Here is a 17,637-nt window from a genome sequence, read left to right on the forward strand (position 1 = left end):
CCATAACTGCAGGAAGTATAAATATCTCCATATAAAATAAAAGAAGCTATTCCTTTAATGATTCTCAACCCTGGCAGCACATGAAAACCACATGGGGTAAAGAGGATTTTAAAAAATGCTCAAGCCCCACTCTAGATCAATTAAATCAGAATCTCTAGGAATGGGCCTGGATCATCACTAATTTTAAAAAAAATTCTCCAAGTGGTTCAAATGTGTGGCCTCAGTTGAAAACTACAGCTCTCTGGGAGTTCCTAACTTTTTCTGGTGCTACTAAATCTTCCTGAAGTCTAGTGAAGCCTCTGAGCCCTTTCTCACAATAATATTCTTAAATATTCAAAATAAACTATGAGGGATTTCAGAGGAAACCAATTATACTAAAATGTAATTATCAAAATAGTTTGTAAACAAAGTCTTCTATAGTAATAGATACTTAACATTATATAACAAAATCTAGTGGCGAGTCCAGTGATGAGTACAGCAGTATTTTGAATATTTCTGTCCCAGTCACACACTTGTTGCTAACAGTACTACTACTAGTGTGGTTTCTTGCCTACATTCATAATAGAAGGAAAGGCTCAATTTCAGTTAGAGATTAGTGAAAATAAAGAGTTTTATTTTGCCCATCCAAGTTCATGGAACCCTGAAAATTCCATCCACAGATACCTCCAGGAAGCGGGATTACCATGCATCTAAGAACTTATGCAAAAGATGGAGATGTTAAAAAAAAAAATCTGTTCTGCATCTCCCACATCAGCCATTTATCATCACTCCTTGTTAAGTAACTGATAATCCCATTTCATAATTTATAATGTAATCAAATTACACAAATCTGCCCAAAGTCCAGCTACAATCTCACAGAACCATGGCTCAGCTCTTTTCAGAATCTTACAACCCTAAATGTTTTCCTCTGGTCAAGGATGTAGTTAAATGTCCACAAAACAATCTATATAAATCATTCTCAATAAACTGAATTAATTAACAATGGAAGATAACCAAAATGGCCACATTTTGGGGGCCACATTTGACTCCCACATCAGAAAGCCATTCATCGTCACAGCTATGAACCAGTTAGGTAGCCAAGAGCATAACATTTTTGTTTTGTGGCCTGGTTATCACATTGATATAGAGCAAAGGAAAACTGAACAAGTTTTCTAGTAACCACAAGAAGACTGAGTCTCCATAAGGAATGGAGTCATATTATTATTTCCTCAATCTGTGGCCAGTTTAGAGAAATAGGTCACTTTAAGAAAACTTATGGCAAGTTTCCACTGCCCATTTGTAATGGAATGAGGTCAGAAGAACTCTGCTTAGTTATAGCAAAAGAACAGCTGTCTCATGCTTACATGTCCCCAAAACACATTACAATAAGAAACTCTATCAATATTCAGTTTTTGTCTTTGGAATGAACTGTAATCCCATTATCATTCTTTAGTGAGATTTTAATGGGGAATAAAATAGGCCCCAAATGAAATGAGGAGAACAAAAGCTGGACTAGTTCTCAAGGCATGAACATTACCAACGATACCAGTAGGACATTGGGAACTTCTTTGATTTGTATGATTTTAAAAAGCAGAAAAATGACACAACTGTACAGAGTATACAGAGAAGCACATCAACATACACTACTAAAATGGGTACAAAAATGAAGAAAAAATTGTCAACTAGATAATGTACTTTATTTGTATAAGGAAGAAAATGTTATTAAGGAACTACCTCTAGCATTAGTTCCATGAACTGTTTTTCTAGTAGCAGTGCATTGCTAAAGCATCAGTTTTTCTCTGTGAATAACAAAACATATACAACTGGCTAAAAGGATGGAGGTAGGGTAAATTATATGTTTGACCTTTTTTATTTTTAATAATGGCTTTATTGAGACATAATTACATACCATACAATTCAAAGTGTAAAATTCAAAATTTAGTATATCAGAGTAATTTTTAAAACATTTTTGTCACCCCGAATAGAAACCTGTACTCATTAACAGTCACTCCTATTCCCCAACCCCCTACCTCTAGGCAACCATCAATCTACCTTCTGTCTCCATAGATATGGAGGTATTTCCTGTAAATCATATCATAAAATGTGTCTTTCTGTTTCTGACTTTCACTCTGCATGTTTTCAAGATTCATGTTTTATCACATATAAGTACTTTCTTTTCTATTGCCAAATAATAGTCCACTGTATGGCTGTCCCACATTTTATTTATTCATCATTTGATGGACATTTGGATTATTAGCAGTTTGAGTGGAGTTCATTTTTTCTTTTTTCTTTGGTATATACCTAGAAGTGAAATTGCTAGGTCATAGGGCACTATGTCTAAAATTTGAAGAACTGCCAGACTGTTTTCCAAAGTGATTGGATCATTTTACATTTTCACCAGTATGAGGGTTCCAAGTTCTCCATATCCTCACCAACACTTGTTACTATCTTTTTGATGACTATTAACAGTCCTAGGGGGTGTATCTCACTGTGGTTTTGATCTATATTTCCCTGGTGGCTAATGAAGTTCAGCATTTTTCATGTTCTTATTGGCTATTTTGTATATTTTTAGAGAAATGTCTTTTCAGATTCCTTGCCCATTTTAGTCCTTTACATTATTACAGATACAAGTTCTTTATTGGATATATGATTAACAAAAATTTTCTACCATTCAGTCAGTTGTCTTTTTACTTTCCATATTTAAACCTTTGTTAGGTGAAACTAACTCAGAGAAACAGAACTTACGACACTGCCTCACAGGCTCCGTGCACTATTTCAACAGTTCTCAAACTTTTTAAGAATTGCTTTACACTTCTAAAACTGAGTAACCAAAGAGATTTTTTTTAACATGCATTAAACCTATCAATATTATGCTAGAAATTAAAACTAAAAGTTTTAATTTGTTCATTCATTTTAAAGTCAATTTTTAATTGTATTTAAAATATTTTAAATACAAATACTAAAAAATTTTCCAAAACAAAAAACAGCGAAAACAATGGCAATGTTATACATTTTTGTGACCTCTTTAATGTCTGGATGAATAGAAGACATTATCTCCTTCTGCCTTCAATCTATTTGGATATATTGTTTTTGATGAAGTATAAGACTACAAAACAACAGTCATGTAGTTGGAAAAGGGAGAAGCATTTTTTAATAGCCTTTTCATTTAACAGTGGATATGTAATGCAGCCTCTGGGAAACTGAGTTAAGCTGCAAACCACTTTCTATACAGTAGCTTAATTTATATTAGGGGGTTTTTAATGGAGGGGGTGTGTGGAGAAGTGACAGACACTATTATGTTAATGACCGAAAGAATTTATAATCTAATTTCTTCTTTCTATTTCCACCAGGGAGGTAAAACTTGGACAGAAAAAAATGTAGTTCTCTCTCCAAGAGTTGTCTATTTTTGTGGTAAATCGGGAGGGTATTATGCTGCAGGTCATATGGAAATTAAGTTAAAATAGATATCGGTGAAAATTTAAACTGAGTAATAAACATCAAAAGAATGGAGGAAAGGATGTTGTAAGTTAAAGGATTTAAACTTATACAAGCTTTTTGACAATGACCAACAGAAAAAGCAGAGATAAGTCTCAAACCTAGTTTTGTAATAAGCATTTTCCACTATTAAGGGTAATGACTGACTACATGTAGTAGATGGAGAAAAATCAGTAAAATACTATCAAAAGCCTAAGCATCCTCAAATTATGTTTTCCCCCATTTTCTCAAGAATGTATACAAAAACAACTTTGAAGATCCAGGTATCTTGAACTCCTAACTTAAATGGTTTGCAAACTTTCATTGACATAAAAATCACCTGTGATACTCATTTCCAACAAATTTCCACCTACATGATCTGTTATAGTACGTCTGAAATTGAGATACAGGCACCTTTACTTTTATAAAGCACCTAATATCAAGATACAATGGACCATGGACTCCATTTTGAGAAACCCCCCCCGACTCAATGACTGCAAATACATTTTTTCCCAAATGTTGTTTTTTTAAGAATAAAGTAGCATCAGATCTAAGTCGTTGCTTTTTTTTTTTTTTGCTAAAACATTAAGAAAACTGCAAATACTATACATCTCAAGTCTAAAGTCTCTCTTGGTAGTTAACCTTTCCCCCAAAATTAAACATAGACTACGGCAGCACTGTGCAAAACTATGTGCAAGCAGTAACCAAGCTGATTCACATGCCTAGAGATTAAGCATTTTATGTGACAGGTGACATTAGTACTGGATGCCGGCTTAGTCCTCTGTCCCTTTACCAGTGCAACAAAACTCTACTACATTTTCTTTTTTGTGAATGAATCTGAACACGTATCCTGCATATAATCCCTTCAAGCCTCCCAAAGACTAAAAGTCTACTACTAAACATGCAAACAATTCAGAAACTTAAAATAGTAGGCTAATTGTTATTGGTCCAAATAATTATAGGTATCGTATTTGCTTATTAAATTTGTTTATTCACCTCTTAGGAAACAAATAACTACAAACTATAAACAAAAATCTTCATCTTTTAGAATTTGAAAAATGCAGCTTTAGACCAGGAATAGCCAAAATATTAACTCACTTGATAAACTAAGTGAAACATTCGAAAAACAACAATTAGGACAGTTTTACCCTTCTGGTTTCATTCAATATTTGCTGTTTATTATAAACTATTCATTAATCTAAAAACAATTTAAACATGTGCCCAATTAAAATCCCTTTTTAAATCAATTATCACGCCATTACTAACTGTCCAGTAAAAACAAAAAGACTCAAATTTACAACTAGGTCTTGTCTAAAGAGAAATTTACAGACAATGGCAGAAAAGCTTAAAACCACGAATTCTTTTTTGGAATCATCTACTTAATAGTTACAAACATCTGAATAGATTTTGCCATTCTAGAAGGTCTATCTAGGATATAAGTTTCTGTATTCCTAATGCTGAAGAAAAGCAATCTCTAACACAGTACCTTTCTGTTGTACCTCTAAGGAAAACCAGTATTTCTGTAAACACAGATCAATCTCTCTTAGAAACAATTACTGCCAAGAAGAGTATCCTATGTAGTCAGTCTTCTCAAGAAACATTAACAATAAAGATCAAATCAAATCTGCCTGCCCAAAAACTGTTACACTAAATATCACTTAAAATAGGAGTTAAAAATAGGAGTGGGAAAAGTAGGAAAGGCTATTACAGAATGATCTGTTAAAAACACGTAAGAATAAGTGGACCCATAGAACACATTGTCATACTTGGCCCTTTACCTCCCTCTTCCTAACTCACACACATCCACTTTGGGTTTAAAATTGGTGCTCTTTCCTTTTAACCCCTACTAAATACTAACAGTTACCCAACAAAATAAATCAGGTTTCAATATTGCGTGTTTCATCTTTCTTTCCTCATTAATAAATACATGATAGTGCTCACTTCTGCAGCACATATACTAAAATTGGAACGATACAAAGATTAGCATGGCCCCTGCGCAAGGATGACACGCAAATTCGTGAAGCGTTCCGTATTTTAAAAAAAATAAATAAATAAATACATGATAGAATGTATATTTTTTGTATCCTCCTAAACTTATTTTTCACCAAAAGCAAAACACTGATTTATGATCCTGAATTCCTCTCTTTGTTAAGAACCATTGGCAATTAATTTGCGCTTCTTCAAGTCATGCAATTTTTACAAAATAAGAATCATTCTGTTTATTTTTTAGGCCTTCTTAATTCTGGAATTAGGTTAATGTTTGAAAACTGAAATCTTATTTCTAAAAGACAAAAGTGTAGAAACAATTTTAGGGGCTTAAAGGTTCATATGACTTGACTTGGTCAAACACATTTCTCTCCCTTTCTCTTACCAACAAAACTTTAGAACCATTCACTCTTAGGTCCAAAATATTTTACTTCGTATTATTTTTGCATCTGTGTTCCCAAAAGATAAAATTCTTTAAAAATTTGTAACATACAGCATATCCTGTAGATGCAAAACTTCATCCAGTCATTTACTGAACACCTTTAAGTATCAAAACAGTGTTTCTAAGTTTTTAAGGTGCAATGGTGAATAACTAAGGCAGCCCTTTCAACTAAAGACCCAGTGGAGGAACCCTAAACAACAGCCTATTAAATGCTGTAGGGGTGGTACAAAAGGTAAAATGGAGCAAAGAAAGAATGAGATCAAAAGCTGAACCAAGCAGTTAAAAAAAAAAAAAGTACAAGATGAAAATACAGCCATAATTCCATACAGGAACCACATGTGTTTTTGTTAGGGGGGAAATCTATACACAAGTAGTTTTGTCACCATTAAACTGGCAAAAACAGTAAACACAAAGATGCAGAGGAACAGCCACCCACACTGCAAGGTAATTTAAATAGTCCTCTAAATGTAAAATGGTACTCTCTCACAAGAGTTTTAAAAAATCACAATAAACCTTAGCCGTGATTTTGCTTGTCTACAATAATTTCTCTCTTCAGTATCAAGAAATGACCACCCATATTTTTGATTAACAAATGTACTGTCAGGTTTATTGAACAAATTATTTTTTTGAACTTCACTACTAAACAGCTAAAAGAAATCTACACTTCACATCTTGCAAAATTCTTTGTCTATCCCACCTCTTGGCATCTTTCCAAAGCAAATTCATGATTCAGAGTGGTTCTGATTTTTTTCTTATTATTCTTCAGCTTTTAGTCTTTTTTTTTATTATCGTCACTCACATTTCCTCTAAATTTTCACTATTGTCTTCTACATCAAGCAAGCTAGTTGATTCATATTTTAATCTTGTCACCCTCTAAGGTATCATTTAATTACCATTTCAGTTAAAGTTGAATCATACAATATCGGATTTGTTTCAAAGTAATGGGTGTGGGGAGAGTAAGCGAAAGTATGGAGAAAACAAGTTTAGCTATGAGTTGAAGCTCTATAACAGGAACATCATATAGTATACTGTTCTCTTCTCTTGCATGCCTGAAATGTATCATTAAAAAGTTTAAAAGATTACATGAAGGCTCTTTGTTGGTAATCAGATGTCGAAAAATGTCTTTTTGACTGATGGAAAAAATATAGGGGAGTACTACAAAGGCCAGGACAAGTTAAGCACCAAATAAACCAAAAAAGCTATAGCTGATTTTAACATAGTAAATACAGAGAAATCCCATGAATCCACAGCAATGCCCAATTTTACAAAGGAGGAGGGGAGAAAAGGAATTTCTTTTTTGCAGAAAAATATGAGCCAGTATAAATAGAGATAGAACTTTAAAAAAAAATCACCATTTGCCACCTCCAAGGAAATTACTGATTTATTCAAGGAATACCAATTGATGATAATTAGATGAAAGGCTATTGAGAAACACAATATCAATCCACAGATTATTAACTGCCAAGGGGAAAATAATCCTTTACATTCAAGGGATTTAGCAGTCATCATCCTAACCAAGTGACCGATCTTAACCACTACTAACAGTGGAACAACCTAGCATGAAGTACCTTTTGATGTGATGTTATGAAGTATTCTCTCCAAAAATATTTAACCTGAATAGTCTCAAAGATCTGAGTTTAGACCTAATCATAGTTTTTAGGAAATACAGATTAGGGGACAAGATACCACACACATACAAATCAAATAAACCCAAACAGAAAATGAGAAGTTCTACAAGAGAACTGTTCTGGATTCTTCTTCAAATAGACAGTATTTTAGGGGAGAAAAAAATAAGGCGACTATTCAAGAGATATAACCAAATGATGCAATGTAAACCTAGATTAGATTCTGATTTAAAAAGCCAAAACTCTATGAATCACACTCTTAGGAAAACTGGGGAAATTTGAATATGGACTGAATTTTAGAAGTGATACAGTATTACTATTAATTTTCTTAGGTGGGAAATGGTATAATGGTTATATAACAGCATTAATGCCTTTATACTATGTAAGAGAGTGCTGAAATATGGAGGGCTGAACATGTGTCGACTTAGTTTCAAATAAATACATACAAGAGATAAAGCAACTATGGCAAAGTGTTCAACAATTGTCATTCTAGATGAAGAACTGTACTGCAGGCATTCAGTGCACTTTTCCTTATGTCCTAAACTCTGCACAATAAAATTTCTGGGCAAATTTTTTCCTGTGAATTCTCACCACCTTTTCTCTCACTTAAAACACAACCACTTTGAAATATTCAAGGCCATGGCAACATTTCACAATGTTTACAATTATATAAATTTAAGAATTACAATGAATTTCAGAAACTTTCAGTGAACTCTCAGTACATTACTCCTCCTCAATTTTCAGATTACAAATATGAACCCAGCAAAAGGGAAGTATACAACAGATTTGATATGATAATTTTAAGACTGCATTCTTGGGCATTCTAACAACATGTTAAATGTAAATACTGCAAAGATTTCAGGGCTGAAATCAGTCGACAAGCAAACACAAAATTCAGTTTAGCCAAACTTTCTCGATATAATGAAATTCAGTCACCCAGACTATTCAATAGGAAAGCTCCAATTTTTCCTGATTTCTGTCAACCTCCAAGAACAGCCCCCACGTTACAAGCTGGGGATTTGAAAAACGAAAACCTAAGTGTATTTCGTTGCTATGGCAATGGGAAATTTCAGGAAATTGAGACTCTGCAGGCTAGCTAGCCTCCATTTTAAAAAACTATTTACCCAAATATACCAGACTTAAATCAAAAAATAAATCGACATCTTTCATAAAACATCAGTCTCCTCTTTCAAACTAAAGGGTAAATACTACCCTACAAAATTCTCAACAGAGCAAAAGGAGCAAATCATTAAACCAAAAATCTGAATTTTTAAATATTTAAATATCACACATCCAGTACTAAAACAGATGCTTTTATTTACAGTGGCCAAAAGAGACTTATCTCTGATTTATCAAATTCTGCAATCATCTGTGTCGTTGGGAAAACGAAAATGAAACGCTGATAAAAGAGAGAAAAGGAGGGAGTGGGAGAAAAGTCACAAAATCCCCAAATCTCAGCATAACCATGTTCTACTCCTAGACTGCTCGCTTCCTCATTCACTCTGGCAGGAGTCTATTTCTCTACACCAGTTTCATCTCAAATTATTTCTCAAACTAGTCATCTTATTTCTGGGTTCATTATACATCGGAAAGGCGGTGGAAGGATCATTGTCAAGGTTTTTGAAAACAGCTAGTACATGTTAAAATAATTAATTCCTAACCCTTTAACACCAAAATGGTATTAAAGGAAGGAACCCTACCGGAGTAGTCCCATGAACCTAAGCAGGACGAAGCAACTCCCCGGCTATTGTCTAAACTAAATATTTGTTCATATTAACGCCTAAATCAGAGAAGCCAAAAACCAGTTTTAAATCTCAGTCAGATCTTGCTCCCCATCCCCCGTGTTCTTCTGTACCCAGTCCTTCAGGTACACTAGACCCCCTGATTCTTTCCTCAAGCGAACATGGCTGGAGTACTCGGACGAACAGAGACACGGAGAGAAGAGGTCGCCACGAGGCCCCACCACTCTCCTTCCTCACCTGCTCTGTGGCTCCGTCTCCTGACATGGCCTCAGCCGGTTAGAACGTGCGAACTGGCCCGCGATGAGAAGCTGGAAAAGAAAAATCAAACTAAAAACCACCCACAAGCCAGTAAAGTTGACCCCTGCCCTGCGGAGCCAGAGAGCCAAAGCGAGTCGCCACCGCCCACTCAGATATGAATTAAAATGGCTGCACCCCAGCCGGCCGAAAGGGGAGGTGTGGCTTCCGCATTACTTCCGGGGGCAGTGGGCGGAGCTAGGGGCGCAACTCACCGGTTACTCAACAGCGCAGAAGCAGAAAGATCCCAGGGGCGGGCCCAATGCCTGAACTGACGTCACGGCCCTGGGCAGGAGAGGCTGTTGCCGAGCTGGCTGCAACCGGCTGGGAGGCGGGAAACTGCTTCTCCTGAAGGCTCGCGCGCCTTTTGGAATTTAATTATCAACCTGTGGAACCTGGCTCTTCTCTGTTGAAGCCTGACTGCCAATCAGTTCAGTTCAGGCAAACTGGCCATTTTAGGGAGCAATGCTAACTGTTAAATGCCTCTTGTATTTTGGAGATGAGGAATCCATGAAGTTTTCTGTGGTCTGAGTTAATGCTCTTCACGTTTGGGGGTATGAGAGAGACAGATCAAGCCCCTGTTAGTTTTTACCGTCACCGTTTAATATTGTATCTAAGACTTTGAAGTCAGTAAGGCCCAGATTTTAAGCTCAGCATCGCATGAACCCTGATCGTAGCGCTCAGACACTGGAGCCAAGACTGTTACCCATTTAAATCCTGGCTTTATCTCTCACTAGATGGGTAACCTTGGGCAATTTAACATCTCTGTGCCTCAGTTTCCTTGCCTATAAATAGGAATGACAATAGTACCTTCCATTTAAATAAGTTATACATGAAAAAGTGCTTAGAACACTATCTGGCATAGTCCAAGATTAAGTGAGAGCAAGTCTTCTCAAACTCTTTTCGGTTCAAGGACCATTATAAGACCTTTCCTTTCACCCTCTCTTCTGCAGTGGCCTATAGCCCAAAGTAAGTTATTTAACCTTTCCCATACACTTATTCTTTTCAGTCTCCCCTGCCTCTGCTGATATTCCCACCTTTGCCCTTTCCATGCCTGAATTCTCACCCTTCCAAGTAATCAGATGCATGAGAAGATGTGTAATAACGGATGTTTATTGCACCATCCAACACTAGAGGACTAGTTGATATGGTGGTCCCCTCCTCTTATCCTCTGTAGCTCCCTTATCCTATGTTTAAAGACCCCTTAGTGGATGCCTGAAATGGGGTAGTACTGAACACTATATATACTGTTTCTTCTTATACACGCATACCTATGATAAAGTTTAATTTATAAATTATGAACAATAAGAGATTAAAAATAGTAGTAATAACATAGAACAATTATAACAATATACTATGATTAAAGTTATGTGAATGTGTGCTCTCTCTCTCTCTAAAAATATCTCCTTGTGTAAATTTAATGCCTTTTCCTCCTTAAGCACTTATCATAAACTGTTGCCATAACCTTTGCAGTTTGAGGTACGACAGGAAAAGTAGCATACATTTATTTTCCCTTCTTTACAATTTCACAAGTAGATTTGCTCTTAATATAGAACTTAGCAAACTCAGCACAATTTTTTTCCCTTTCCATAATAAGGCAAGAACTTTCGCCATTTTCACTTAAAGAAAGCACTTTACAGCATCTCTTTGGCATATCTGAATTACCAGCACCACTACTCTTGCAATTTGGGGCCATTACTAAGTAAAATAAGGGTTACCTGAACACAAGCACTGCAATACCTCAACAGTCAATCTGATAACCAAGGGAGCTAAGTAGCACCAGATTTCATCATGTTATTCAGAATGGTGTACAATTTAAAACTTATGAACTGTTTATTTCTGTAACTTTCCATTTAATGTTTTCAGACTGAGTTAATTGCAGGTACCTGAAACTGTGCATAAGGGAGAAAGGAGACTACTGTATATCACAAGACAGCTCTACAATGGAATGTCATGTAGCCAGTAAACTGATGCCAATGTACACTTACTGACAGAAAGAACCTGTGATATTGTAAAGTGAAGAAGCAGAATACAAAAAAGTACATTATATATATATGTGTATATATACACTGCCAGCCCCCCATATCCATGGGTCTGCATCCTCAAATTCAATCAACCGTGGATTGAAAATATTAAAAAAAAAAGTCCAGAAAGTTCCAAAAAGCAAAACTTGAATTTGTCACTGCTCAAAACTGTTTACATAGGATTTACATTGTATTTGCAAGTACTTACACAGCATTTACATTCTATTAGGTATTATAAGTAATTTGAAAGTGACATGAAGGATGTTCATAGGCTATATGCAAATACCGTAACATTTTATATAAGGCACTTTGAGCATCCACAGATTTTGGTATCTGTTGGGGGCAGGAGGGGGTGTCCTAGAACAAATCCTTTGGGGATATCAATGGATGACTGTAATATATATATTACAAAACATATATATATGTCTTCAAAACATTAAAAGTAGTTATCTCTAGATTGTGTGTCACATAATTTTTCTCCTTTTACTGTTTTCTTAGTTTATCTTAAATGAACTAATGTAAAAACAATGAGTGAGATTTTTTAAAAGCTCTTTTTGTCCTTAAATTATGTCACATTAAGGCTGGTCAGTCAAACCGTCTTGTACAAAATCATTTGAAATAATTCTTATCTCTCTGTGTTCATGTGAGCAATTCAATACATAGTTAGGTTCGACTGTTTGCATTTGTTTTCAACTTTACTGTTGGCTTTTTTTTAGATGTAATTTTATTTTAAAATATAAAAGTCCTATTATATAACTCAAAAATCAAAACTCTATACAGTTATCCTCAGAGATGTTTCACTTCAGTCTCCATCCCCAAATCCCATTCCCATCTTCTATAGGTCAACACTTTTATTAGTTTTCAGTTTAACCTTTCTAGTGTTTCTTTTTGCAAAATTTCACAATGTCTATGAGACAGGAAGGAACGGGACAGGGCACAGCCATTAAAAGAATGACACAGCAATTAGCACAAAGATGGCAGAGAATTCAACTCCCAGTAGACAATGAGGCCCAGGATAGTGGAAAATTTGACTTCTAGTAGAACTTGAACTTCACCATATGTTCATTGTTATATATTAGCATGGTAAATGGCACACCTACAGGTGCCATGACAGTTCCGAGGCTGACCATAAAAGGTCAAAAAGTGGGTGGTAGCCCAGTTCCTGGGAATCACCACCCCTTCCCCAAAGTAGTTGGAATAATCCTCCCACATGTTAGCATATGATGGTACTGGGCCCATAAAAACTAACAACCCCACACCTCAGGGTCTTTCTCTTGCCTTTTGAGATGGCCCGTAATCTGTCTAGGGAGTATGTGTTTCTCTCAATAAATCTACCTTCACTCTCCTATGGCTTGGTCTTGAATTCTTTCCTGCATGAAGCCGAGGTCCCTAACTTGGGGTACATCCCAGGGATTTGACCAAGACTTGGGACATGGCCATCCTCTTGTACCCCATTTTCCTGTATCACATGTATTTCACCTTATTTCTTACACAAAAGGTAAGCTATTCTACACTTGTTTTTCCACTTAGTATGTAGTAGAGGTCACTCACTACGACTAAAATAGGACATGAAATGATGAAAATAGAGGTTTTCATCATTCTTTTTTTTAACATTTGCAGTGGATATACCATGAGTTTACGTAATCCTATTGATGGGTATCTATGTTGTTTCCAGTGTTTGGCTATATAAATAATGCTTCAGCAAATAATCTTGTGCATATGTTTTTTTATATTTATGGATGTGTATCTTCAGGGTACATTCCTGAAATGGGATTGCTGGATCAAAGAGTAAACAGACGTGCAATTTTATTAGATCTTCCCTTCCGTAGGAATTGTACCATCTTGCATTCCTAAAATCAATGTATTTATTTTTCCCACAAGTCCTTCAACAGTATGTTGTCAAACTTGGATTTTCGCCAGTTAGATAAGTGAGAAGGTATAGGTATCTCAGTATAGTTTTATTCACATTCTTATTCATTACAAGTCGGCTATGATCTTTTCATAAGGATCATTTTCTTTTACTCTGAACTGTCTATTCATGTCTTTTGCCTATTTTTATGTTGTATTTTTGGTCTTCATTGTCTTGATTTTTAAGAGTGCTTTCTGTATTATAGAAAATAACTCTTTGAGCACAACCACTTCATCCATATTTCTCATTTACCTTTTAATCGTGCTTATGGGGTTGTGTTTTTTTTTTGGAGGGGAGGTGATAGGAAGTTAGTTTCTTTTTTCCCCTCATGTAAAAATTTTTTTTAATGTTTTATAGTAGAATTTATCAATCTTTTATTGCTCTGGATTTTGAGACCAATATAGAAGGGTTTTCTCCAATTTATATAAATTCATCAGTGATTTTAGTACTTCTGTGTTTTCATTTTTTCGATTTAGATAGGGTTGCCAGCATTGGCAAACAAAAATATAGCACCATCAGTTAAACCTGAATTTCATATAAACAACAAATTTTTTGTGTAAGTGTATTCCAAAGGGCAAATGTAGGCAAGTCTACATTTAACTGGCAACCCTAAATTTAGAGTTTTATTCTGGTGTATAAGAGGCAGTATGGGTCCAATTTATCTTCTTCCAAATATAAATTCCATATTCAAAAAGTAATTTTTAATGAATGATTATTTTTAAATAATGACAATATGGCATTTTGTCCTCAGTGTGGTGCTTTGCATCTTTCAAAAATTAAGAATATTTTCCTGCTTGACCAACATAGCATTATCACATCTAAGTTTATTAATAATTCCTTAACATCATCTAACATCTAGTACAGGTTCGAATTTTTTCAAGTGTCCCAAAATTTCCCTCACACTTAGTTTGCTTAAACCAAGATTCAATCCAAGACCACACACTATATTTGGTTTTGCTGTTCCTTATGTCTCTTTCAATCTTGGACAGTTCTTTTTTCACAACACTGTTTTGTTGAAGAGACCAAGCCAGTTGTCCTTTAGAATATTTCACTTTATGAGTTTGGCTCATTGTTTCCTCATGATGTCATCCCATGAGTTCCTGTAATGGCATGGTTAGAGTCCTTTAAGTAAAATAAAACCTCGTAGTGGATTAGAGTGGAGACAGTCTGATTCCAACATTTGTATTGTTGAATAATTTTCTTCCTGAAACTTGGAAGTAATCTGTGTAATTTTTTTTGGAACCACAAATGTGCTAAGTTCTTCATCAATTATTCACTTAATGATTCTTTTACCAACTGATAATCTTTGACTTGTTAATTTAATTTGAGGTTATTTTATTATCATTTTCTAATCATATAATTGCTTTTACATTTATTTACTAGCATTCCTCTGAAGAGTTTTCCCTTACGAACTGGGGCTATTTAGTTTGTTACAAGGAAGGTAAAGGCTTAATTCTTCTCCTTTAATTATTAAATTTTAAGTAAGAAAGTGAATTAATAATATGTTCTTCAAATGGTAACAAATGAATTTTTCTGGTATTTTGGGAGGAGTAGGGGATCATTTTGGAATTCACAGACTTTCATAAATTCGATGTGTTTCAATAAACTACAGCCAAGAGAGTATGTTGTCCTAGAAGCCACATGAAAAAATTTTATCAAGGTTTGGAAGGAAATAATCAACCGAGTCAATGTAGCTGCTAAGTCAAATGAGATGAAGATTGAGAACTGGCCACCAGATTTAGCAATATTGAGGTCACTGGTGACCTCGACCACAGCAGTTTTGAAGGAGTTAGGAAGGCAAGTAACTGATGGGGAGGGTTTAAGAAAGATTAGGAGGAGGGGAATTAGAGAGTAAGTCTTTGAAAGGCTTTTCTTGCAAAGCAAAGCAAGAAAAGAGTCGGGTGGGGTGGGGAACAGTGGCTTCCAGGACAGTGAGTCAGAAGACAGTTTGTTTGTTATAGATAGCTTTTAGAAAGTAGCCAGAATTCATTGGAGGAAAAAAAGAGTCCATCCTTTGTGTCTTGCTTTGTTGGTATATTCTGCTTTATGAAGCACAAGAGCCCATAAGATTTTTTTAAAAAAAATCAATTTCTGTCTGTAGTATCATCAGGCTGCCCAGCCCCAATAGATTCTGCTTCTGTTAATCTCATTTTCTTTATCCTCACTGCCACTCTGTTAGTAACCACTTCCCCTTCTTTTAAAGCTTCATAAAAAGCATATTTCTTCCAGACACTTCGTTTTTAATATATTGAAATATAATAGACTTGTAACATTGTATTAGTTTTAGGTGAACAACATAGTGACTTGATATATGTATATATTGTGAAATGATCACCACAGTAAGTCTAGTTACTAAAATGCATCACCACTCACAGCTACAATTTTTTTTCTTGTGATAAGAACTTTTAAAATCTGCTCTCTTAGCAACTTTCCAATGTACAATAGAGTATTGTTAACTATAGTCACCATGCTGTGCATTACATCCCCGGGACTTCTTTATCTTGTAACTGGGACTTTGTACCAAGAGAAATGTTTGTTTGTTTTTAAAGTGGGATAGAGAACAGCAAAATTATATACTGGTGGGAATGATACAGTAGCAAGTGAAACATAAGAGATAAAAAAGAGAGCTACTGGAGTAAGACAGGCAAAAGGATTTTGGTGTCACACACAAATGGAGGAGGAATTGGCTTGAGATAGAAGCATAAACAACTCAACAGACAAAAGAGCATGTGAGTACAGATGTTGGAACATGGTTAGGTGTGTTGCTGAGTCTTTGGAAGTTCCCTTGTGATTATTTCCACTTTCTTGTGAAATAGGAAGCAAGATCATCAGTTGAGAATTAGTTTTGAGGGTGAGGATTTGGGGGTTTGAAGAGACAGGACAGAGGAGAAGGTATGTAAAGATAATATGGGAAGGGGTGAGGGTGAGTTGACTAGGGAAACATAGGAAGATTCAGAGATCCAGTTGAGGTTTAACCAGAGGTGTGATTTTGTCAAATGAGTGTGAGGAAGCAAAAGGGAGAAACTCTGAAGTTTCAGACACGGAAGTGTTTGCAATGATTGACCATGCAATTTATGCTGGGTAAGGAGGGGAAATGAGGATATCAAAAGGTCAACTACAATAACATTACCAGATTAAGGACATATGATGGCATTAAAGGGTCTATAGAAGGAATGAGCTAAAAAGATATAAGGTGTTGATCAGAGAATGGAATGCAGAAAATGAGATTATAGGGGATCTGCAGTTTCTGATAATGACAAAAGCTAGGGTGTGACCACAGAAGTGAATGGCTGAGGTGAGCTGGAGGACAAAAATCATTGGAGGGGGTTGGAAAAATCAAAAAGTGTCGGTATGGGAAGGTTGGTCTAGGCATACATTGAAATGAACAAGAATTAAGAAAAGAGTAGTACTGATGAGAGAAACCAGGAGCCAGGAACCAAAATCTCTGAGAAATATAAAGAAAACATTTCCAAATATTAATAACAATATTACTACCATGAATCACACTAGTGAAGGCAGTCTAAAGTTTCTTTGTTAGAGATTCTTAGTTTTTTTGTTCTCAAGAGCATTGTAAACTTTTAGAAATTATTGAAGACAATACAGAAATTAAAACTGACAAAATGTCAAAATTTTTATTTATTAAATAAATTAAAAATAATGATAATATAATTATAAATAACATATATTTATGAACAATAACTATATTTTCCAAAACAACAAAAAATTAGTGAGAAGAATGGCATTTTGCCAATCTCTTTAATATCTGGTGTAATAGAAACAGCTGGATTCTCATAATGCTTCTGCATCCAATATGTTCACATGTTGTGTAGCCTCTGGAAAACTCCTCTGTACACTCATTACAGAATGAGAGTGAAAAATGACTTAAACATTATTATGATACATTTTGATCTTGTGGACGCCCTGAAATATCAAGACAAAGTATCTTGTAGGCCTATCTTAATGAAAGCCCCATTTGCTCAGAGCTCCCCTTCAATCTGGATAGTCTCAGCACACATAAGCCGTGATTTGACTGAACTGTTGTTGATCATTTCACTCTACTGTTTTTATATATTTTTAATATTGATGCTGGCAGCCTCCAGTCACCTCAGGCTGGCTATTTGAGGTCCAAGATATCTCCCAAAGTATCAATTATTATTTTCAT

At 35.3% G+C, this 17,637-nt stretch overlaps 1 protein-coding gene and 1 non-coding gene across 2 annotated transcripts in view; one reads left to right on the forward strand and one right to left on the reverse strand.

Moving 5' to 3' along the window:
• Positions 1 to 9,684, reverse strand: part of CSTF3 (cleavage stimulation factor subunit 3) — a 61,724-nt gene extending 52,040 nt beyond the window's left edge. The window contains exon 1 of the mRNA XM_006198329.4: positions 9,486 to 9,684. Coding sequence (XP_006198391.1) covers positions 9,486 to 9,512 — 27 coding nt within the window. The 5' untranslated portion in view covers positions 9,513 to 9,684. The remainder of the gene's footprint in view (positions 1 to 9,485) is intronic.
• Positions 5,387 to 5,490, forward strand: LOC116282112 (U6 spliceosomal RNA). Its single transcript, XR_004191589.1, has one exon. It is a non-coding gene; the product is annotated as a U6 spliceosomal RNA (small nuclear RNA).
• Positions 9,685 to 17,637: the final 7,953 nt, after the last annotated feature.

The sequence above is a fragment of the Vicugna pacos genome, chromosome 10 (assembly GCF_048564905.1).
Source record: "Vicugna pacos chromosome 10, VicPac4, whole genome shotgun sequence".
NCBI classification, from domain to species: domain Eukaryota; kingdom Metazoa; phylum Chordata; class Mammalia; order Artiodactyla; family Camelidae; genus Vicugna; species Vicugna pacos.